The 25,416-nt window shown below is 42.0% G+C and overlaps 2 protein-coding genes across 2 annotated transcripts in view; one reads left to right on the plus strand and one right to left on the minus strand.

The window, feature by feature from the left end:
* Ca12 (carbonic anhydrase 12) overlaps positions 1–1,434 on the plus strand; it is a 59,004-nt gene extending 57,570 nt beyond the window's left edge. The window contains exon 9 of the mRNA XM_090358233.1: positions 1,284–1,434. Within this exon, the coding sequence (XP_090214359.1) occupies positions 1,284–1,363 (80 nt within the window). The 3' untranslated portion in view covers positions 1,364–1,434. The remainder of the gene's footprint in view (positions 1–1,283) is intronic.
* Positions 1,435–1,489: 55 nt separating this feature from the next.
* Aph1b (aph-1B gamma-secretase subunit) lies at positions 1,490–23,426 on the minus strand. The gene is made up of 6 exons (XM_090358235.1): positions 23,197–23,426; positions 20,289–20,459; positions 14,412–14,482; positions 13,042–13,164; positions 6,228–6,355; positions 1,490–2,077 (listed from the first exon to the last, which is right to left on the minus strand). Exons 1-6 carry the CDS (start codon positions 23,307–23,309, stop codon positions 1,910–1,912), a joined length of 774 nt encoding a protein of 257 aa, XP_090214361.1. The 5' UTR covers positions 23,310–23,426; the 3' UTR covers positions 1,490–1,909.
* Positions 23,427–25,416: the final 1,990 nt, after the last annotated feature.

Consider the following 25,416-nt stretch of genomic DNA (forward strand, 5'->3'; position numbering starts at 1 on the left):
ATTTGAGCCATAGCCCCAACCCCAGCTTTTTTTGGTAATTAACTGGAGATATGAGGCTTATGGACTTTCCTACCTGGACTAGCTTTGAATTGTGATCCTCAGATCTCAGCCTACTGAATACTTAGGATTATAAGCATGAGCCATTGATGTCTGGCTGTCATGGGAAATTTTACAACTTCACTGTTTTAAAATTACTTAGGCCTTAGTGGTATATCTTATATAAAATTCACCTCTTGGTGAATCTCTAGATTGAAACCCTATTTTAAGTATAGAGAATGGAATGGTGTGCAGCTAGTGGAGAACCTGGCTGCAGCTCCAGTTCATACATAGTCACTCTGCTCCCACGGTGGCATGCCAAACCCATTTGTCAAGTCACCACTGAGTCGTTTCTTCCGGCTGTTCCAAAACACATACAGGGCTCATGGAGGCATCACTGTAATGGCCAGATCATTTCCACTTCACACAGGACCTCCCCAGAAACAATTTTCAGTTAGTAAAGTCATGATTCATTGGCTGTTTCCTCTTAAAGGAAATTGCAAGGGCTGTTTGGAGGCTGAGCACACACCCTTGGTGTTCTTTCAAGAACGTTGTGTCACTTCACTGTTACCAGAGCCAGGAACACCTACTACATATAAAGATCGCATGGATTATGATTATATAATAACATGACAGATTTCCACTTTTGCACAGTACCATTTGGGTAAAAGCTATGGTTAGCATCACGGGAGCCAATGCAAAGTGTCAGTATTACCCTTTGGGCTTCTTTCCCCCATGCTACTGGTTACCCTTCTACCAGGTCCAGCAAAGCCCATCCAAAACATCTTTCAGCATCTGCCCAGCAGCTCCGAGATACATGAATAAGTAGCATGTCCATCAGCCTGGGGCCTGGTCTTCACAGTGTAAACACTTCAGCTTTAAATCAAGAAGACAATTCATTTTCTGTTGTCAGAAGGAAATCAGTATGTGTGTGTGTGCATGTTGGGGGTGGGGAAGGGGGGGGGGAATGCTACTAGGGTTTCAACTCAAAGCCCGGGCACTGTCCCTTAGTTTTCAGGAGCACTAGAGCCACAGCTCTACTTCCAGCTTTTTGATGGTTAACTGGAATTAAATTCTCATGGACTTTCTTGTCTGGGCTGGCTTTGAAATGCAATCCTCAGATCTCAACCTCCTTAGTAGGTAGGATTTTAGGCAAGAGCTACTGGTTCCAAGCCCAATCAATCTTAAAGAAACCGAATTTACAATAAAATAACAGTGCTAGTGCTGTTGCTATGCTTCCATTCTAGGAAAACCTAGAATGGAAGAACTTCAGAAAAATACAGCTTCCTCAATGATTAATTATGGCTGGCTAAGTGGAGTGGTGTAACTGCATTTAGAAGTCCAGCCTGCTTTCTAAGATGCTACCAGGGAAGGACATGGAAAGCATCTGTGGAGGTAAGGACTTCAGCTTTCTCTGACTACAGAATAGAAAAAGACAAAGACTAATCAGGACTTGACATTTACAAATTTACTTGCTTAGCAGAAGTTGGAATAAGCAACAGTTATACACCAGACTCTTGTTCACTTTTGGGTGTTCTCAGGAACTTCCCATTTGTACATCAGTGGCTACATTGCCGTGCATCTGAATCACCTGGAAGCTCTCAAAAACTATCAAATGTTCAAGTCAACTAAATTCAGTGTTTTCAGTTTCCTTGGTGACTCTCCAGTGCAACCAGACTGCAGACCACAGCTGTGTCCACTGCAGAGACCAGCCAGCTCTTGAAAGCCACACGAATGGAACTGACCATGTCCACCTGGCTTCTTTTTGAAACTCTAGGAGAAAAGGGGATTATTTTTTTTTTCTTAGACAAAGGCACAGTATGCTTCCTCTAAAGATGTGGCCTGCTGTTCAGGAGGTACCGATTGTTGGAGGTTATCTGGAGCGTTGGTTGTAAAGAAGGAAGTCTTTATCTTGGCAGAGCAGGCAGAGTTTCAGGCTTCGGCAACTGCCTCCAGCAACAAAAAATGCCCAGATGCCCATGAGTGCCAAGATCATATACGCCAACACCAGATTAATCCCATAGTGAGGACTTAGGAATGTCTGCAAAGGAAAAGTGAATCAGCTTGGTAACAGCACAGGCTTATTAAACTGGTAGAACAGCAAGAGAGAGGAGTATGTTTTCCACAGTGGGTTGCTGCAGCACATACAGGATGCTTATATGTGTTATGGACCCCAAAAGCATGTGTAAGTAGCCTTATGACAGACTCTTCTGTGGTTGTACCCTTTGCTAGACTCACATGGTAAAACTGCAATTTGGCCATTAAACCAAACCCAACTGGTTCCAGAAACTGCTTTACTCAAGAGGCATTTGGGGCCATGACAGGTACTAAGTCTTTCCTGGAATCTGTTTTAGAGTAATGCTATACACACAAGCCCACTAAATTTTATTTCAGACTGCAGAATACTATGCTCTTTTGCCTTTTTGTTTATTTATTGGTTGTGGGACTTGAACTCTGGGTTTGGGCATTGTCCCCGAGTTCTTCAACTCAAGGCTACTGCCCTACCCCTTGAGCCACAGAACCACTACCAATTTTCTGATGGTTTACTAGAGATAAGAGTCTCATGGATTAGTGCCTGGGCTGGCTTTGAACCGGGGCTGGCTTTGAACTGAGATCCTCAGATCTCAGCCTCCTGAGTAGCTAGGATAACAGGTGTGGGCCACCACGCTCGGTTTTTACCGTTTTTAAAATTTATATTGTATTATATTATTCTATTTTATCTTATTTTGGGTCATGGAGCTTGAACTCGGCTTGGGTGCTGTCCCTGAGCTCTTCAGCTCAGCTCAAGGCTACCCACCCTACCCTTGAGTCAAGCCCCACTTCCAGTTTTCTTGGGGTTAATTGGAGATAAGAGTCTCAGGTCCTTTTGTGCCTGGGCTGGCTTTGGACCTTGATCCTCAGATCTCAGCCTCCTGAGTAGCTAGAATTATAAGCATGAGCCACTGTGCCCAGATTTTACCTTTTTATTTATTTAGCCAGTCCTGGGCTTGAGCTCAGGGCCTGAGCACTGTCCTTAAGACTTTCTCAAGGCTAGAGCTCTACCACTTGAGCCTCAGCACCACTTCCAGCTTTTTTCTATGTATATGGTACAGAGGACTTGAACCTGGGTATTCCTGCATGCTAAGTAAGCACTCTACCACTAGGTCAAACACACGGCCCACCTTTTTATTTTTTTAAAAGACATTTATCTCAATTTCAGAAATAATACATGACTGCCACAGAAAACTGGAACAAAATGAGAAAAATACATTTTAAAAATTAAAATACATTAAGGACAACAATCACTCATTATATGGCTTTTGTTTCTATATCCTGGAGATCCTTTCATTTAGTGTCATACTATATGTTGTCCTTAATATAATGTTATCTCTCATCTCTTTTGCTGTCCCTTGGTTATCTCATATTGTTACAGTATTTCACATTGTTATCTGATATATTGTATATATGTGTATTTGGTTATTTGAAATCGGATAGGGAAGGGGGGAAAAAGATGAGGGATGGGGGTAAGGGGTGGGAAATGGGGACCAAGACATGAGAAAGGGTATCAATGTCTGTGAAGTAATATACCTTCTATCTGGTGAATATAATGTAACCCTTCTATTAATTACAATAAAAATATATGAAAAAAATTAAAATACAGCTAGATTAATCTTTATTAGATATCACAAAAAGGAAAATAATACATTAAAACGAAAATTGGGGCCTGGGGTACTTGAATGGGAGAGCATTTACCTAGCATGCCTAAGACCTAAGTTCAATCCCTAGCACTGCAAAACAATCACTACAACATTTGGTTCAACAAAAGTCAACATTAAAAAAAGAAACTGGGCCGGGAGTTTGGCCTAGTGGTAGAGTGCCTGCCTAGCATGCACGAAGACCCAGGTTCGATTCCTCGGTACCACATACATAGAAAAAGCCAGAAGTGGTGCGGTAGCTCAGGGTAGAACATCAGCCTTGAGGAAAGTCCAAGGACAGTGCTCAAGCCCTGAGCTCAAGCCTCGGATTGGAAAAAAAAAAAGAAACTATGCCAAAGAGTCCTTTTCATAAAAAATATGAAGAACTCTTAAAAAGAAAAGCTAGACAACTCAATAAGCAGGAAAAAGAACATCTGAAAAAGAACTTTATTACAGAATTGTCCAAGTGGTCCATTAATTTATGAAGATATGCTTAGCCCTGTTATTCATCACAGGAGTGTAAATGAAAGTCTAATATGATACGATGACATTCCCAGCCAAGTGCTAGCTCCAGTGTTATGGTATGAATGCAGTCCACAACCACTCTTAAAAACTAACACATGGATAAACCCACTCACAGGTATATAGCCAAAAGAAAGTGCATACACATGATCACCAAGATGCACATCTAAATGTTCAATCATTGATCTTCACTGTAACTGAGAACTGGAAACAGCATAATACCTCTCCCACAGAATTGGATTAAGAAATGCAAACAGAAGAAGGCAGTGAAGCAAAGAACAAGCTATCTATTGCTAGACGGTGCTGAATCTCATCAACATGATGTTGAGTGAAAGAACAAATGCTGTGTGGTCCCATTTACATCAACACCCACAGGCAGAGCCCAGCGTGCTATGAAAATCAAAGTCCTGGGAAATTGCGGTGGGGATAGGATTAAAGGCACAGGACATTTCTAGGCATTGTGATATTCTGATTTTTTATATAGGCGCTAGTCACACGAGTGAGTTCACTGAAAACTCAGAAAGATGTATACTTCTGATTTGTGTTTTTTGCATGGATATCATTTTAATAAAAGTATTAGTTATTTTCTGAAATCTGTTACTGAGAGAGAACTACTGTTAAAATTTGGGAAAATAATTTTTCAATTATTCAATTATTGATTGAAGATAATTATTTCAATTGTCTTCAATCTTTCAACTTAAATTCTTTTTCAAGTTGTTCATGTCAACCATTCAATATTCCATCAATGTCCATTGGTCAGCATTATGTGCCAAAGACTGAGGATACCAAGAATGACAAAACCAGATCCCAACTCTCATGATACCCTCTAACTGGAGAGAGGGGGGGAGGGAGGGAGGGAGGGAGGGAGAGGGAGAGGGAGAGAGGGAGAGAGAGAGAGAGAGAGAGAGAGAGAGAGAGAGAGAGAGAGAGAGAGAGAGAGAGAGAGAGAGAGAGAGAGAGAGAGACACAGACTATTAAGTAAAACAATGCCAGCCAAGGGTGAGAATTGGAAGAGAGCAATGATAAAGCCCAATGACTATACTCAGTTTGGAATATACAACTTTTCCAAGCAGGCTTCACAAAGAATGAACAGTATTCCAAACTGACCCAGATTAAGAGGGGAATCAATTCACTGCTTAAACGTTTGTGTGTTGAGGGGGCCACATCACATCAGCTGTGCAGCCGGAGCTGGCCTCGCAGCCCAAGACTGATAAGTGGCTAATGTCTTCCAAAAGCTCTGCACAGGTGATAACTCACCTGGGGCACCTGGTTTCTTGAATCTGCTTCTCAGGTTATCCAGATTTCTTTCTATCTCACTGGAACTCCCTATCAGCCTTCTCTGCTGGCTCTTCCTCCTCTCTTCCCTAACCTCAGTGCTGAAGCATTTTGGGGCTCAGTCCTTGAGCATTTTCCTTTGTTTATATACTTAATCCTTCTAATTGTCTTTTCCAAATCAAATTCTCTCCCAAGCGCCAGATGGCCAGCCTGCTGATTACCTGACATCTCCACTTAGCACATCTGAAGTAACTAGACTCCCAAACAGAACTTCTGACCTCTGCTTTCAAGGTCCCCATCACAGCTAACAGAAACTTCATCCTTTCAGATATATCTATGTAGATATGAACCCCATTTGAACTTCCTAAGACCATGCTTTGAATCTAATTTGTATAGAGGAGGTTCTAGCTATACAGATAGTGAGTGTAAAAGTTAAAACCCAAATTCAATTCTAATTTTCCTTTTAGGATAGAAAGCATTTCAATTTGTAGCAAGATAGGAACTAATCTAGAAGTGCTTCCTAACTAACAGAAGCATATGCCAGACTGCAAGGAAAGCCATGAGGAAAAAGACTCCAATGAGACATACCAAAAATGAGTATTGGTAGCCTCTTTTTTATAGTGATGCTCAGATAATTCATTTATTCATTCACTTGGCTTTTCTGACTGTTCCTAATTTTCTGAGCTATGAAGAGAGTGTGAGCACAGAGACAGCACTCACCTGGGCCGAGACTAGCAGGTGGGTCAGAAGGACGATCAGAAGGATGTACCACTTCTTCTTCTCACATCCATCAAAAAACACAATGCCCCAGAACACATGCAGCAATATGATCACCAGCGTCATGAAAGCTGAAAGACAACCTCGATTAATACCCATATCCTAGACAATAGATATCAAACCCCTCTGAAGGCATGGGACGTTTGTGTTCCCCCTAGTGTAATGGTAGAGTCTGACCCTTCTCACAGCAACAAAGGGGTCTTAATAACTGCTCCACGGATAACTTGGAAAGTAGCCCTTCTGAGGGAGGGGCAACTTCTGGGGCAACTTCTTTCAAATGGGAACCTGCTCAACACAAAATCCACTGGATCTATCTGGCTTTCAAGCCATTTCTCATGGAATGCAGTAAGATTACTGCAAAATCCAACCAGCTTTTCCCAACTAGCATTCCATCCTACTTAAGAGAGACTTTTCTCAATGAAAAGGAGGATTTTTCTGTTGAAACAAGTCTCCTCATTAAAGTGGAATTTTTCTTCAGAATTTTTTTGGAGGAGGAAAAGATTACCTAAGATTCTTCTTAAGCAATGAGACTAGCACTGACAAGCTCCTGTGGAATACTGCTTCTGGGCGTGTGTGTTATATGAGTACATTCTCGGTGCTAGGGAACATTCAAATAATTCAGGAAAATTCCTTATGTTCTAAATGTTTGAATATAGAAGGAACAGAGATTTCCCATTCCTTATCACATAATAAAAGAAATCATAAGCACTGGCCACATAGAAAAATTCATGTCTGGGAATTGTCTTTCACAATGCTTGAAAGAAAATAAGCATTACTAATAAAAGTGAAAATTTTGCACCTTAATTTTACTCCAAGCTACACTGATGCTATCAAAAGGTCTTAACCATGGATGTGAGGGCGACCTGGCTGCGACATCTGTCACCCCACTGATCGCCAGGGTTGATTTGGCTGATCTGGCTGGCTAGGCGGGTGTCCCCTTCCTCCCTCACCGCTCCATGTGCGTCCCTCCCAAACCTGCGTACTCGGTCGAAGAGGACGACCATCCCCAATAGAGGAGGACCGGTCTTCAGTCAAGGGTATACGAGTAGCTGCACTCCCCTGCCAGAACCTCCCAAACAAGCTCTCTCAAAAGGTCTTAACCAGTAAGTCACCAGCACTGAGGAACTGGTAAGAAATGCACATTGTTGGGATATGCCCCACACCTACATGACAAACAACAGGGTGGTTCTGATGGTTGGTCAAGCTTTAGAGCCCTGCTCTGGGGACATCTGTACAATTGTGTCCAAGGTGATATATATAAGTGTATCACATTAACACTTATACATGCATGCATATGCACCCATGTATAATGTCAGTACTGGGGTTTGAATTCAGGGCCTTCCACTTGCTTGACAGGCACTCTACAACTTGACCCATGCTCCTAGTCTGTTTTTGTTTTTTTTTTTTGTTTTTTGCTTTAGTTATTTTTCAGGTAGAGGCTTGGGATTTTGCCCAGCATCAGTCTTAGATTTCAATCCTTCTACCTATGATATACATGCACCATTGTGCTTGGTTTATTAATTATACATTTTTACCTGGGCTACCTCAAGCCACTACCCATTCATCTGTTCTCCATTTCCCAACTAGATGGGATTGTATACATGAGTTACTATACACAGCCAAGCGTATTTATTGCAACAGTTTGTAATAAAAAAAATTCATCATAACCAGAATAGATAAACCACAGCATATCCAAACAACAGATTATACCATATAGGATTTTCAATGTATATACTATATATAACTTTTAAAATAAATGCCAGAATGTAACACTGAATGAAAATACATTTAGAAAAATACCTGTTGTTTTGGGCTGGGAGTTTGGCCTAGTGGTTAAAGTGCTTGCCTGGCATGCACGAAGACCCGGGTTCGATTCCTTGGTACCACATACATACAAAAAAGCCGGAAGTGGTGCTGAGGCTCAAGTGGTAGAGCTCTAGCCTTGAGAAAGTCCAAGGACAGTGCTCAGGCCCTGAGCTCAAGCCCAGGACTGGCAAAAAAAAAAAAAAAGAAAAATACCTGTTGTTTCATTTATATGAAGCTATAATATATATATGTATGTATATATACACAAAAACAATATTAGAAGGACATAACTGCCATGACCTTATGTATTAGTGTCACAATTTCAGTAAGCAACAGTAAACATTTTAACTAAAATAGAAGCAGAGGAATAGTTATCAAAACTTCCAGGCTACGGTCAATCATCCCAGTGGTGGTTTTTGTAGGCACTGAAGGTGCCAAGGCATTAAGTCACCAGCAGAAACTGACACAAAAGAGAACACTAATGCTTTTTAAAATCATAAAATATTCACGCTCGAAGGACATTCTAAAATCTGGATGTCAATCAAGTGTCAAGAGAGTGCAACATGTTACCTGTTTGGCATCTTATTAACTCCATGTATCACCATGAATACACAGACTAGCCAAATAGGCTGCTAAGGTTATGTCCTGGAGTTCAGCTACCTGAGAAAGCTCTCAATGTCAGCATGGCCGTGCTGAAAACTCTTCTCTGTCCAAATATGCCAGGTCTTAGTGACTGAAAGTGCCCTGAGGGCACAGGGCCTAAGGCAGTGCTCACAGACCCTCATGGAGGATACCCCCTCAGTAGCAGGAAGTGTTCTTGTCAGTCATGGGCTTGAACTCGAGGTCAGGGTGCTGTCCTGAGGTCTTTTGCTCAAGGCTAGTGATCTACCACTTTGAGCTAAAGAGTCACTTCTGGTTTTCTGGCAGTTAACTGGAGATGAGTCTCACAGATTTTCCTGCCTGGGCTGGATTTCAACCGAGATTCTCAGACCTCAGCCTCCTGAGTAGCTAGGATTACAGGTGTGAGCCACCTGTGCCCAGGCAGATTTTCTTTTCTTTACATATATTTGCTCCAAATTGGCTCTCAATCCTACCAACTCCTGAGGCCTTGTCTACTTTTGATTTATGAAGCCAAAGCATACCAGTAACAGTTGAAGAATGAAACAAAAGCTGGAGATAAGGTTTGCAGTTGGTGGGGCCAGGAGTTTGGCCTAGTGGTAGAGTGCTTGCCTAGCATGCATGAAGATCCCAGTTCGATTCCCTGGTTACCACATACATAGAAAAATCCAGAAGTAGTGCTGTGGCTCAAGTGGTAGAGCTCTAGCCTTGAGTTAAGCCAGGACTGACCCCGCCCCCCCAAAAAAGATCTGCAGTTGGACTGGGTGCGAATTATGAGGAAAGGACAGAATCATGGAAAGTCACCAATATTCTGAACTGCTTCTGTTGAAGGAAGAAGAAAGGCCCACTAGAGAGGAAAATGCAGCTTATGATCCAAAGCAGACTTCCACTTCAAGAAAAATTTCCATATCATATCATAGAGAAGCAATACAACTTAACAGATTTACCCTTGCTGAATTAGATTGACTAATTCATCAAGAGAATTGCCAAGATTTCCAAACACTTATGTTATGCATATAAGGAAAGTCTGGTTCTGGGGAATTTGGCAAAAACTTGTTCCTGGAAAAAATGTTGAAAACCTGCGTATACCAATAAAATATGTTACAATGTGAGCAAATTTCCCTACAAGTTAAGCAATGCAGTGGGCTGATGTGAACATTCTGACTCTTTAACAGAGCTGTGGAGAGTTGAAGAGTGACCTGGTACTGAAGCTCTGGCAATGAGGTGTACCCTCGGGGAAGGAGTATTACATGCCAAAAACTTTTGCACATCTGACAGACACAGCCATAGGTCACACTAACACTGCTGAGGAAAGCATGAGACAGAGTATATTTTTGCCCTTTCAAATTACTCATACTGTAGTGATTTTATAAATAGAAATTTACATATAGTAAAATTTATTTCATTCTACAGATGTCTATTCTCAGCCTGACATCCTAACCTTACTATAGACATTAAGATAGCTTATTAGGGCCGGGAGTTTGGCCTAATGGTAGAGTACTTGCCTAGCATGCACGAAGACCGGGTTCGATTCCTCGGTACCCCACATACATAGCAAAAAGCCAGAAGTGGTGCTGAGGCTCAAGGGTAGAGTGCTAGCCTTGAGAAAGTCCAAGGACAGTGCTCAAGCCCTGAGCTCAAGCCCAGGACTGGCAAAAAAAAAAAAAAAAAAAAAAAAAAAAAAAAAAAAAAAAAGATAGCTTATTAATAATGGGTGCTGGTGATTCTTAGCTACTTGGGAGGCTGAGATCTGAGGATCAAGGTTCAAAGTAGCCTGGGAAGATAAACCGAAGAGACTCGTGTCTAACTAGCTTGAAACAGAGCTGTAGCTCAGGTGGAAGAGCACCAGACCCTGAGTTTAAGCTTCCACACAAAAGATATTTTATCAAACATAGTAGTTTTACTTAAATTCACAGAGGTTACATATATATTTCCCACAGTGCTAGCAAGCCTTTATTCTAAAAGAATTGTTTTAAGCTAGCCATCTGAACTAGCTAGTCTAGTTCACTGAGGAGAATCAGCACCATCTAGTGGAAGAAACAGTTGCAACAATGTAATTACAGAAGGAAAATGCAGGTTTGTAAACACCCCTAGTGAGTACACTTTATTCATTTTTATGACTCCAAAAGACTTTATTAATATTACATTTCTTTTAGAATTATTACACTCAGTATACATATTTAAAAACTTACTTAAGCTTGTATCCTTAGAATATCTGAAATGTGCATGGAAAAAGAGAATGTATCTGCAAAAAGCCAAATTCTTTTTATTCAGAAAATGTCTGTCAGGTCCCTATCATCAAACTGAAGAAAACTTATTTGAATTTAAAAATATAATCTAAAATTATGTCACACTAAAACTTTATGGTTTTAAGATCTGACTTAACTGATGGGATAGCTTTCTTATAAAGTTCTTTCCAACAAGACAAACAGTATTTACTGAAGCCAAGTGCTAAGAATATACTACAGCTCCAGTTCAGAATTAAACTTATTCTCTTGACTAGAATGTGGGATTTATTTCAAGCTGTTAACATGATTTTAATTTTTAAAAATCAACCTGATGATTTAAAAGGCTTAAAAACTTAAGTCTCAATGTCAAACCCCTTGGTAGGATAAAGTAAACATTACTGTAAAGACTAAAATAAGATCTTTATAGAACTTTTCTAGGAAAGGAATTTGCAGGAGAGGCATCGGAAATAAGAATGATCTGTTCATACTCTCCCCTGACTTCTAACTTGTAGCCAGTTAAAGGGCCTCAACTTGACCCTACAGTTCTTCAAAGTCAAAAACTCCTCAGACACTCTTCAGAAACTGCAGCCTGCAGGTAGCTGCCTTCAGGCTGGATTCCCAGAGAAAGCTAGGGTCAGTGGCACCAGTCTAGATAGGTGCTGCAAGACCTGATCTGACTACAGGCTGGGGGACAAAGGGTCCACTGAGAATGGGGACAGTGTGCTGGTTTTAGGGATTGCTACAATATGAGGGAAGTCTCTGAACTACAGCAGCAGTGGTTTTTAAATTGTTCCCATCTTTTTATACCTTTTTATTACTGTCTTAAACTTTTCTTTCCTCCCACTAGAGGGCAAGCTCCTTTTAGAGCTTTAGCCCACATGGGAATGATGATTTAATTAAAAGATGACTTGTGAGGGCAATATATTTTGGTGGTGGAAGAGCTGTGCAGACAATGACAGTGGATTTTCCCCCTCTATCATTTACAGTCTACTTGAAGACTTTAGAGGAATCCTTTGTCAATTATACATAATACTAACTCAAATTTGTGGTCATTGCATTGTGATGACAATTTTTAGCTGCTGATATGAAATGAGTTGGTGGACTTGTTAGCTGAATCTTTAGACAAAAAAAAAAAAATTCAGCCAGGCACGATGGCTCACACCGAATCCTACCTACATGGTAGAGATAGGGAGATAATGATTTGAGGCCAGGTGGGGCAAAAAAAAACAAATAAAAATTAAAAAAAAAAAAAAAAAAAGATGGCTGGGAGAGTTTGGCCTAGTGGCTAAAGTGCTTGCCTAGCATGCATGAAGACCCGGGTTCGATTCCTCGGTACCACATACATAGATAAAAGCCAGAAGTGGTGCTGAGGCTCAAGTGGTAGAGCTCTAGCCTTGAGAAAGTCCAAGGACAGTGCTCAGGTCCTAAGCTCAAGCCCAGGACTGGCAAAAAAAAAAAAAAAATTAAAAAAAGCCTCAAACAAAAAAAAATCTAAATTGTGTGGAACTCCATCTCACAGTCAGTGGTGGAGTGTGATGGCAGAGGCCTACCATCTCCAGCAGGATAAGGAAACATAGAAAGGAGAATCACAGTCCAGGCTAGCCCAGCAATACGCAAAAATAAGTAGTAGAGTACCTGCCTAGAAAGTGTGAGGCCCCAAGTTTAAACCCCAGCACCATCAAAATAACAGTAAAAAAAAAAAAAAAAAAGAAAAAACTATTATTCTTTCTTCTTAATTTTGAAATTAAATTTATTGCCCATCTCCAAAAAACACTGATATTAATAAAAGGTATCAATTAAAGATAAATTATAAAATCACAAAAGCAAAAAATCACATAACCTATTACAATTAGCTTCTGAAATTTCAACTATATAGTAACGTTATTAGGATAGCCAAATAATAAATTTCATGGAAGCTAAATAGCACTCAAAAACCCTAAACACTCTAATGACAATTCTTAATTTCTTAGGCCCTTTAGTGTATAGTGTCTGCAGTATTTTGTCTTTGAACAGTAATATGGCAACTTTTAATTTACCTGAAGCCCTAAGCCACCAGAAGACCTTTGGGACAGAAGCCTGAGGTATACATACTGTTGGACACATACCTGAGTTAAGGAAGAACTGAGGAGAATCTCCATGGATGCCCACCGTGCCTGGTCCCAAGGAGTCAGACAAAGTATTCACAAATGAAAACACTCCACTCATGATTCCAAAGCCTAAGCCAGAAACTAAAGAGGAAAAAAGTCAGTTAGATCTTGATATAATTTTCAAATAAAATGTCCCTCCTTTTGTTGTTATAATTTGTCTTTAAATGTCTAAGGACTAGGGAATGCTATCTTGTTGAAAGGGAAAATAACCTATACTGTTTTATTTTGGTGGTCCTGGGGTTTGAACTCTGAGCCTTGTGCTTGCTAGGCAGGTACTTTATCATTAAGTTATACCCCAGCCCATATGCTGTTGCTTAGAGAAAGAGAAAGAAAAAAAGTTCACGTAGCTGAGAAATTAAATAGAGAGGACAGAAAGGGGTAGGTCTACAAAGGCACAGACAGAAGCAGTATAGGAAGCAGAGGATTATGGAAGCTCTGATTCTGGCTTCTGAAAAGAGTCTACAAAGTTACATAATTCTGACAGACTACCACAGGGGGGTATTCATGTGAAGAGTTCTCCTTACAAAGTCATGGTAAACATCCAGAGAAAATGAATCACATTCACTTTGAAACTATTACTACCTAGAGCATACACATGTTAAAACCTAACATTCAAATGAAGTACTGGGCATAGTGGCTCACACCTGTAATCCTAGCTAGTCAAGATGCTGAGATGAGGACTGTGGTTCAAAGCCACTCTAAGCAGAAAAAGTCCCCATAAGCCTCATCTCTAATTAACCACTCAAAAATCAGAAGTGGCATTGTGGCACTAGTCTTCGGTACAAAGAGGCTCAGGGACAGCACTCACGCCCTGAGTTCAAGCCCCACAACTAATCAAAAAAAATAAAAACATAGTTAGTACTTATTGGGCAAACATATAATGGTCACTAACAATCACTTTCATTTACATAAGGAACCAGGAAATCTGCAGAATAATGTATAGCAATAGGCTGAGGTGAGATGAAACGCTGCTTGAAACCTACAAACGAAGGTGGAGAGATACCGTATGGCATCAATTCTGTATAAATGATGTATGTTAATAAAAAAGAATCAGAAACCCACAAAGATAAAAACGGTTTCTTGGGGCTGGGAGTCGGGCCTAGTGTTTGCCTAGCTAGCATGCATCAAGACCCACATTCGATTCCTCAGTACCACAAATGTAGAAAAAAGCTGGAAGTGGTGCTGTCGCTCAAGTGGCAGAGTTCTACCCTTGAGATAGTGCTCAGGTCCCATGCTCAAGCATCAGGACTGGCAAAAAAAAAAAACAACGTTTCTATGCCAAGTTTGCTTTTTTTTTTTTTAAATGATACTATCTCATTTCTACTTACCATAGGCCAGCAATCGCATAGAGGGAGCTGTCTCTTCTGGGTTTATGATCTTCAAACCCTCATTGGCTTTTCTGAAACAAAAACACCAGTATACACATATGTATTATATATTTTTGTGAAAAAGCAATATAAACTATATATTTACTAGAGGCTTGTGATTGGGTTATTGTTAAATTTAAAATCCACTTAAACAAAATCCAGCACATTTTCCATGAACTAAAATCAATAAGACATTTCGGCCTTGTTTGTAGCATTTGCAAAGAAGAAAAAAATATATATACATATATATATACACAAATAAGCTACTAGGATTTAGTTAAATAGGAAAAATAGCAACATTCAGTCTAGTTTCTGAGATCAATTTCCGATCCCAGTATCCTGGGAGAAATCCAGCTGTTCTGAATTTTCTTTCTCTTTCCAGAACCCAACTTCATCTCCATCTAAGTTGGTACTTCATTGTATTTTCTACTAGGATTATACTTATGTTCCCTTCTCTGTAGAACCAAGGTTGTTCTCTGTGTAATTTCTTGTGGGGGTGGCGGGGACTGAGCCCAGGGTCTTGCATATACTAAGCACATGCTGTACCACAGCGTGACACTCCTCATCCCCAGGCAATTTCTTCAAATAGCAGCTTCTAGCAATGGTTGTAAAACACTAATTTTTCCTTATTTTTTTTGGTGGGTCGTGGGACTTGAACTCTCGGCCTGGGTGCTGTCCCTAAGCTCTTCAGCTCAAGGCTAGTGCTCTACTACTTGAGCCATAACACCACTTTTCCTTATTCTTAAATGTTTTAACACTGATGACCCAAACTCTCACATGATACTTAACTATAAGGTCTTATGATTCTAAAATATTATCTATATTTATATTATTATCTACAACTAGACTTCAAAAGAAAACATTTCGATAGCTTTATATCCTGTAGAATAGGATAGCATCAGTGTAAGAGCTAAATGGATGACAAGATGGAAAGAATACGGCTCTTTATGACATGATCTTATCTATGCTTCAGTTATGATTCCCAAACCATCATGAGCCCTACTCCCCTGTGATGTATCAGGATACTAGTTGTACCCAAGTCCTCTACTGTCATTGTTACTGTTACTATGGCTTTTGTGCTTGTGTGTCAATTCTGGGGCTTGAAATGAGGGTGTGGGTGCTTCATTTAGCTTTTTCCGCACAAGGATGGCACACTAACACTTGAGTCATACTCCCACTTCAGCTTTTTGGTGGCTAGTTGTAGATCAGAATCTCAGAGATTTCTCTGTCCAGACCAGCTTCAAACAATGGCCCTCAGATCTCAACCTCATGAATAGCTAGGATTACAAAAGTGAGCCATCAGTGCCCAGCACTTGTAACTAATCCTTCTTTCCATTTTTTTGTCATGGGACTTGAGCTCAGTCTGGGCGCTGTCCCTGAGCTTTTCTGTCAAGGCTAGTGCTCTACTACTTTGAGCCACAGCTCCTCTTCCCCTTTTCTGGTGGCTAACTGGAGAAAAGAGTCTCATGGACTTTTCTGCCTTTGCTGGCTTCAAACTTGGATCCTTAGATATCAGGGGTTTTTTTTTGTTGTTTTTCGTTTTTTTTTTTTGCCAGTCCTGGGCTTGGGTTAAGGGCCTGAGCACTGTCCTTGGACTTTCTCAAAGCTAGCACTCTACCTCTTGAGCTTCAGCACCACTTCTGGCTTTTTTCTATGTATGTGTTACTGAGGAATTGAACCCGGGTCTTCGTGCATGCTAGGCAAACACTCTACCACTAGGCCAAACTCCCAGCCCTATCTCAGCCTCTTGAGTAGCTAGGATTATAGGTATGAGCCACCAATGCATGGCACTAATCCTTCTTGACTAGAAACTTCAACAGTGTAAGATCCATACTCAGAGTATTTAAATTATATGTACTATTAAGTTTATTAATTAAAACAATAAAGGAACAAAAACAATGATTTGTCAGCAAGTTCTGAATCCAAAAGGAATTAGATTATCCAGAACATCCTGATATTCTGGGTATTGTGTTAATTTAAATTTCAAGGCATGAATATTCATTATAGTTGTCTATTCAGTGCACAAATGTAAGCATCACTGATTAAGGCAATGAAGAATTCAACCAAAATAATAATATACATCATGAAAAGGGTCTTTTGCTTGCCTAGACTCAAAAGAAACAATTTGCTATGTCAGTAATCTCTGTTTAGAAACACTGGCTGGGAGAAAAAAAATAAATCAGCTAGAATTTTTTTCCCCTTTTTTCTTTTTGTGCTGGTAGTGGGATAGGAGCTTGAACTCTCACACTCAGCTTTCTTGCTCATGACTGGGTCCCTACCACTTGATCCATGCCTCCAGACTGGCATTTTATTGGTTAATTGGAAATGGGGTTAATTGGAGGTGGGCCTTCAACCTTGAATCCTCTAGGTCTCAGCCTCCTTGGTAGCTAGGATTATAGTTGGAAGTCACCAACACCTATGAGCCAGAACTTTGATTTCTCTCCTGGAAGTAATAGCCAACTATATTGCTCAGCTTTTCTAAATAAACATCATACAGTTGCTGTCACAGTCTAATTAAGCTCAATAATGGTAATAACATCAGCAAATGTCTCAACATAGCAGACAGACTCAAGGGGAGAAAGGATTTCTGTTTCATATAAGTTGTTCAGGGGTACTTTTCTCTACCTGGTACAGCCGAGTATTGCTACCACTAATCTACTGAACTCATCTATTCCAACCAGGCAGTAAACTTTCCCATTTCCCCTTATGGAGGTTTGTGGGTGGGCAGTCCTTCAGTGTTTCTGTGTTCCCCATTAGCAGAACATATGACACCCTCCTGCTGCCAGGGGCATTGTTTGCATTTTGAAGCCTAAAATTCTTCGTTCATTTTTTATTTTATTTTATTTCTTTGTGGGTTATATGGCTTGCACTCGTCCTAGGCACTGTCCCTGAGCTCTTCAGCTCAAGGCTACTGCCCTACCTTTGAGCCAAGCCCTACTTCCTGTTTTCTAGAGGTTAATTGGAGGTAAAAGTCTCAGGTCCTTTTGTGCCTGGGCTGGCTTTGAACCTTGATCCTCAGATCTCAGCCTCCTGAGTAGCTAGGATTACAGGCGTGAGCCATAGCTATTTACTGGTTTTTGAGACAAGATTTTGCTAGGAAACAGTGCTGACCTGGAACTAGCTATCTCCCTCCCTCTACACCCAAGTGCTGGGATTACAGGTGTGTACCATCATACCCAGCTTTGAACTGGAAAATTCTTTGTTTGCATTTATTATTGTATTTCCAAGAAAAAAAATTATTTTTGCCAGTCCTGGGCTTGAACTCAGGGCCTTGGTACTGTCCTTGGACACATTTTGCTCAAGACAACCACTCTACCACTTGAGCCACAATGCTTTATCTGGCTTTTTCTGAGTATGTGGTACCGAAGAAATGAACCCAGGGCTTCATGTATGCTAGACAAGCACTCTACCACTAGGCTACACTCCTGGTCCCCAAGAAAAAAAAATTTAACCATTTTTTAAATATAAAACTTTGCAAAGCTCTTGATAGTCTTTCTCATTTGCTCTTGTTTTAATATATCAAAGAATCTGTACACAAATTAAACATATTTCAAAAGAACAAACTAACTTTTAAAATAGCCTTGATATTAAAAAAAATGAAGTTACAAAAGTTTCAGTTGAAACAAAACAAAAAATCTAATGAATCTATTTTAGGCAACATCCAAGAAGCTGCCTAAACTACATTTTAATTAGCAAAAATGTGATGGATTAGGCACCGGTGGCTCACACCTATAATCCTATTCAGAAGGATCCCAGTTCAAATACAAGGCACTATCCTTGTGTAGAAAAGCTCAGGGAGACACCCAGGCCCTCAATTCAAACCCCATGACTGACAAAAAAAAGTGAGTGAGGCAATCCTCTAAACTTAAAAGGTTTGAAATTCAACTTTGGCAGTAGAGATATACAAAGTATTGATTAAACTAAAGACTATACATGAATGCAGTAAAGTACTATGATTTCACACCCCAATAGTGCCTAACAACAAAATATAATCATTCTCTAGCTTGTCTTTTTTTTCTGCCAGTCCTGGGGCATGAACTCTAGATTTGGGCATTATCCTTGAGCTTTTTGCTCAAGGTTAGCATTCTCCCACTTGAGCCACAGTGCCACTTCTGGGTTTTTCTATGATTAATTGGAGGTAAGAGTCTTGCAGAGGCTTTCCTGCCTGGGCTGGCTTTGAACTGAGATCCTCATATCTCAGCCTCCTCAGTAGCTAGGATTACAGGTGTGAGCCAGAGCACCCAGCCTCTCCAGGTTGTCTTACCACAACTATATAAGTACTCAATATTTGTTTTTAAAAACCTGCAGTAGGGCCGGGAGTTTGGCCTAGTGGTAGAGTGCTTGCCGTGCATGCACGAAGACCTGGGTTCAATTCCTCGGTACCACATACACAGAAAAAAGCTGGAAGTGGTGCTGAGGCTCATGTGGTAGAGTTCTAGCCTTAGGAAAATCCAAGGACAGTGCACAGGCCCTGAGCTCAAGCCCAGAACTGGCCAAAAAAAGAAAAAAAAGAAAAAAAAAACCTGCAGTAATTTTTGCAGAGTATTTTGCAGGCTATTACTAAAGATACATTTTGCACAATGCAAGGCCCTTATTAATACATGTTTATCCTAACATGTTTGTGTATTTCTAAAAGTCCTTTCAGAGAGCCCAAACATGCTTTCCTTGGCAGACAAAGAGGGTTCTTTGAATTTAGAAGAAACTTGCTGTAATTCTTACTCCTTTATTGCCCTCATTAAAAATCTACACTGGTACCAATGGCTCATAATCCAACCTTCTCAGGAGGCTAAGTTCTAGTGGAATAAAGTTCAAAGCTAGTTCAGGCAGAAAACTCCAAGAGACTCCATCTCTGAAATAACCAGCAAAGAGCTAGGTTGGAGGTGTGGCTTAACTGGTAGAACAGCATCTGTGAACAGGTAGTTCAGTGAGTGCAAGGCCTTGAGTTCAAACCCTGGTACTAACACATTTAAATTTTTTTTTTTTTTAAATCCAGGCCCAGTAGCTCAGTGTATAAACTTAGCTACTTGGGAGGTAGAGACTGAGAAATCTCAGTTCAAGGCTAAACAGGTTATGACAATCCATCTCAACCAACTGCACATGGTGGTATGTCCCTGTCATCCCAGCTCCAGGGAAGCAAAATGGCTGGGCACAGTGGCATGCACCTATTATCCCCACTGGCACAGGGAAGCATAAGTAGGAAGTTCTCAACCAAGGCCACCCTGTACATAAAATGAAACTGTAAATAACCCATGCAAAAAGGATCTGGATGTATGGTTCAAATGGTAGAGCGCCTGCCTAGCAATTGGGAGGCCTTGAGTTCAATCCCTAGTACTTCCCAAAAGCATGTGTATGTATACAAATATACATATATATGTGTATATATATATAGATAGATATATATAATTTTTTTTATGTTGCCAGTCCTGGGGCTTGAACTCAGGGCCTGGGTACTGTCCTCTAGTTTCTTTTGCTCAGGACTAGCAACCTAGCACTTGAACCACAGCACTACTTCTGGCTCTTTTGTTTATGCAGCACTGAGAAATTGAACTCAGGGCTTCATGCATGCTAGGCAAGCACTCTACCACTAAGCCCCATTCCCAGCCCTCCAGTATTTTGAAAAGGAAGGAAGTTGGCAAAGAATTTCTTTAAGTTAAAACACTCAGTATTCTGGAGTTGGAAATGTGCTAATGCCTTTGTTTAGAATTATATCAGAAAAGATAAACCTTGAAATATCATGGGCTATTATTCTTTCAAATGATCCAATCACAATTCAAGTCTAACTGGGATAAAAAAAAAAAAAAAAAAAAAAAAAAAAAAAAGAAGATACACTTAACTTACTTTAAAAGTCTGTAGTATGCAAGCCGGAAAATTTCTTGGACAACGACGGAAAGTAACACTCCAAAGATAAGCATATATTTCTGTATTGGGCCATCTTTGTGGTCAGTAGTGAGTCTTACTATGAACCAAAAAATGGACGAAAGAAGTAGAGAGACCAACCAGAAGAAAGCTCTTGAAAGAAAAACAAAAGTTACAAGTGAATACTATTAATAACAACTCAACAGTAAAAAGTCCTGCTTGAGATAGATTGTGTGACTGTGTGTGTGTGAGTACTGGGACTTGAACTCCGGGCTTTTGCTCTCACTTGGCTTTTCCACACAAGTCTGATACTCTACCACTTTAGCCACAGGTCTATTTCTTGCTTTTTGACAGTTAATTGGTGATAAGAGGCCAGAGAACTTTTCTGCCTGGGCTTTAAACTCTGATCTTCAGACCTCAGCCTCCTGAGTAGCTAGAAAAACAGGCCTGAGCTGCAGTACCGAGCTTAGATTTCTCTATAAGGCGGGAAAATCCTCATACAGTGATGTTCTTTACCATTTATTCTTAATCAATGGTACATTTTTCTCAGTTGGAAACATGTGGTCCAAGGGAGATGTGGTATCTGCCCAACAATTTGTTGTTTTCAGTAACAGGGTGATGTTCAAGTGCAGACTACCTGAGTCTAGCTGGAAACTTACTCTTCCTGATATTTTGCTTTATTGTGCCAAAATAATGAAGTATACAACCTGTGACTATTAAAACTAAAAAAAAGTTATAGATGTAAAGATCAGGTATGAGGTCGAGACTGTGGCCTAGTGGTAGTATGCTTGCCTAGCATGCATGAAGCCCTCGGTTCGATTCCTCAGTACCACAAACACAGAAGTGATGCTGTGCTCACATGGTAGAGTGCTAGCCTTGAGCAAAATATGTCTAAGGACAGTGCCCAGGCCCTGAGTTCACACCCCAGGACTGGTAAACAAACAAAAACGTCAGGCTGGGGCTGGGAGTTTGGCCTACTGCTAAGAGTGCTTGCCTAGCATGCACTAATTCCCGGGTTTGATCTTCGGTACCACATATATAGAAAAAACCTGGAAGTGGTGCTGAGGCTCAAGTGGTAGAGCTCTAACCTTGAGAAAGTCCAAGGGCAGTGCTCAGGCCTGGAGATCAAGCCCAGGACTGGCCAAAAAAAAAAAAAAAAATCAGGTATCCACAAAGCTATGTCTTTTCCTGGAAAAAAAAAATATAGTGTGTGTTATAAAATTTAGAGGTTAAAACCCTATACTCTGATTTAGATCCCAAGTTTTTTATTAGCACATATTGTTTGTGCAAGAGGTAGGTTCCATTGTGACATTTGTACACAGGTATTCATGTATGTTAAACAGTCTTTCATTTCCTGTTACTCTACTCCCCCATCCCACCTCTTCTCCCTTTCCCTTCCATACTAGTACTGAGGTTTGAACTCAGGATCTGAGTGCTGTCTTTTAGCTTTTTCTGCTCCAAGTTAGTGCTCTACCATGTGAACCACAACTCCACTTCCAGCTTTTTGGTGGTTAATTGGAGCTAAGTCTCCTAGCTGGCTCCATACTGAGATCCTCATATCTCAGCCCACCTGAGTAGTTAGGATTAGAGGTGTGAACCACTGGAGCCTAGCTCCACTCCTCCTCTTTAGAACAATGAAATCTGTGGAAATTGTTCAATTTTCATCCATGCAAATGGCCCACAACACCCACATTCATCCTCACTCACCTTCTTTATTAACCTTACCCCACAACCAAACTGCTTTCTGGGCCCAATTCTTTAACACTCCAGAGCAGATTTTTTTTTTAATGATTATGGCTGGCATTACAAATCATTGGCCCAAAACTCATATTGTTTTTTTCGAATGACATATGCGATATAGCTTAAAAAAAATATGGGGATCACAGCTAGCCAGCCAGCCTGTCTGGGTACTGGGTATAAGGAGAAAGGACATATGCTTCCAAGGAAGAGCTGTCAAGCAAGTGGGAGCTCATATAATGACCACATTCACCACCAGAGTTGGGTGTTTACAAAGCTCACAGGAGCCACAGCCACAGGATCAGGTGTTTCCGTGTTTTCTTGGGTTTCCACTCCTCAGAGCACATGTACCACCTGGAAGACTTTAAGACAATCTGAGTCTGAACTTCATCCCCGACCCATTCTGGTTCAGTGGATCTGAAGTAGGCTGTGGGCAGATGCTGGCACCATCTGGTCCCCAGGTGATGGTGATTCTCATTGGCAAAGGAAAAACTACTACCACAGCCATTGCTCTTATGCCCGTTTGGGGAATGACAGATACTATTGAGAACTGAGAGAAATGTAGGTCAACCTCTTCCACAAAAATGAAGGGTAGCTGGGGACAGGTGGCTCACGCCAGTTATCCTCCTCGGGAGGCTGAGATCTGAGGATGGCGGTTCAAAGCCAGCCCAGGCAGGAAAGTCCGTGATATTCTTATCTCTAATCACCAGAAAAAATAAAAAATCAGGAGTGGAGCTACAATTCAAAGTGGTAGAGCACCAAGTTTGAGCAAAAGCAGCTCAGGGACAGCTCCCAAGGCGAGTTCAAGTCCCACCACTGAGAGAAGAAAAGAAAAGGGGGGGTACACATATGGATATGGACGTACCCACACGCTACCTCACTTTGAAGGGGCTTCGCAGCCCACTGAAGGAGCTTCAAAGGCCACAGGCCGCCCAATACCAAGGGTTCAGAGACAAGGTGCGCCCCTCCCCGCAAGACCAGGGCGACGAGCCTCAGCGGAGCCGGGCCTCAGCTTGACCCTCCTCACGCTTCCAGGGATCCATAGCCCAACAAGCTCAAACTGACAGACGTGAAAGGTCCGGGGTGCCCCGGGGGCGGTGGGAAGGAAAGAAGGGAAGGCAGAGAGAGAGGTTTCCCTGCGTAACCGCCTTACCCGGCAATGAGGAAGATGACGCGCAACGGGTCCGAGGCGATGGTAAAGATGTAGAGAGCGAGCGCAGGCCCGAAGGCAATGAAGGCGCAGCCGAAGAACACCGCCGCGGTCATGGCGGACCTCCAAAGCCCATCCGGGGACCCTGAAGGGACGCAAGGTGCGCGGGGCGCGCCGTGAGGCGAGGGCGGAGCGCGACGGGAGGCGTTCGTCGCGCGCCCGAGGAAGTCGGCTAGGGGAGGGGCATGAGGGCGTGGACTTGAAATGCTGGGGGCGGAGTCGCGGGGGGCGTGGCCTAGAAGTGCCGAGGGCACGAGACCGGTCGGGGGGAGGAGCCAGGCCTCGCTTTGAGAGGAGCGTGAGGGCGTAGCCTACGAGCGCTCTGTCCCCGAGGCGCCGAGGCGCCGCGCGGAGGGAGGTGGTGGAGAGACAGGCCTCGAAGTGCTTTAATCCGCCGGTGGGACTCGGAACCGGGCAGGAGGGAGGATGTGACCTCGAAATACTGCGGCCGCAGACTTAGGCGGGAGCGGGGCCTAGAAGTGCTAGGCTCAAAGTCGGGTGCGCCCCGAGTGGGAGTAGGGTAAGCAGGGGAGATGGCCTCCAAGTGTCGTGGGAGCGGGGCGGAGCTAGAAGCGAGCAGGCGTACGGAGCGTAACTCCTCGGGAGGCCTCAAGGGGGCGGAGCTCTGAGGTGTCCTCCCCTCTGCAGGGAAGAGGGAGGGTCTGGGCGGGGGCTATCCGACGCGCAAGCGCACTGCTACCTGGCAGGGTAAAGTGGGCGTGGCAACCCAGAACGTGGATCTCCCAAAGGCCCTTCGTACCAATAAGCATCTGCATCCGCCTAGGCTGCTCGGTGCACCGCAGGTCTTTATTCCTACACTGGGTTCACTGGACACTTCAGCGTGCTAACGTTTCAGGTGGAGATCACTGATGTGGGTGGTGTTAGGAGAAGGGAAGGTCTTGGTGCACTTTAGAGCCTGCACCCAGAAAGAGGAAAAATTGTAGGTCAAATTAAGAAAACAACAGGACTGAGACAGATTCTTTTTTAAAATAAAAGAGTCTTTCATAAAGCACATTTTCCTATCTGCATAGTTTTGGGAATATGTTATGCAAAATCCAGAGTGGACAGAAGCATAATGTACTTATATGTCTTTGGTGTTACCAAGAAGTTTACTAGCTAGATGTGGTGGCACCATGCCTGTAATCCTAGCTACACATGAAACGTAGATGAAGATCATGGTCTTGAATCCAGACCTAAGCAAAAAAACCCCACAAAACTCTATTGGGAAAATAAAGCAATGAAGAGCTGGAGGTGTGGCTCATGAGGTAGAGTACCTGCCTAGCAAGTGCAAGACCTTGAACTCAAATTGCAGTTACTGTTTCCCCAATTGTTGCATGTTTTATAAAACTTTCCTATTATACAGTGTTCTTAGATCTAGACTTTTCTTTTGACATACTTATATGCTCAGATTGAGAGCTATGGTCATATTCAGGCCTTCCTCTGACTTCTAGGAGGCTCTGAGCTTAATTTAACCCTCAAATATAGCAACCACTCTTTTTTTAACTGCAATTATTTCCATGACTTAGAAATAGGACTTCTTCCATTTAACTGCCCCCCCCCCTTTATTTTTTTGGCCAGTCCTGGAGCTTGAATTCAGGGCTTGGATACAATCTCTGAGCTGCTTTTGCTCAAGGCGAACATTCTACCACTTCTGGCTTTTTGAGTAGCTTATTGGAGATCAGAATCTCCACACTTTCCTGGATTGTGCTCCTCAGATCTCAGCCTGCTGAGTAGCTAGGATTACAGGTATAAGCCACCAGCACCCAGCTCATTATGCTTATTTTAATGACTTGCCCTACCCTTGTTTCAACTTGGACCTTGGTTAAAGCTGTCCTAAGGACATCTAAGGAAGCAAGGTAAAGTTAGGTATGGTAGTGAATGCCTGTAATCCCAGTACTGAGGAGGCTAAGGGAGGAAGATTGTGACCTTGAGGTTACACAGAGAGATCCTGTCCACAAAATGAAGAAGAAGGAGGAGGAGGAGGAAGAGGAGGAGAGGAGGAGGAGGAGGAGGAAGAGGAGGAGGAGGTGGAGGAGGAAGAGGAAGAGGAGGTGGAGGAGGAAGAGGAGGAGGAGGTGGAGGAGGAAGAGGAGGAGGAGGAGGAGGAGGCAAGAAGCAAGGCAATGAATAATAAAATAACAATGCTCCACCATTATTCTACCC

This window comes from Megascapheus bottae, chromosome 25 (genome assembly GCF_031878675.1).
Source record: "Megascapheus bottae isolate mThoBot1 chromosome 25, mThoBot2.hap1, whole genome shotgun sequence".
NCBI classification, from domain to species: Eukaryota; Metazoa; Chordata; class Mammalia; order Rodentia; family Geomyidae; genus Megascapheus; species Megascapheus bottae.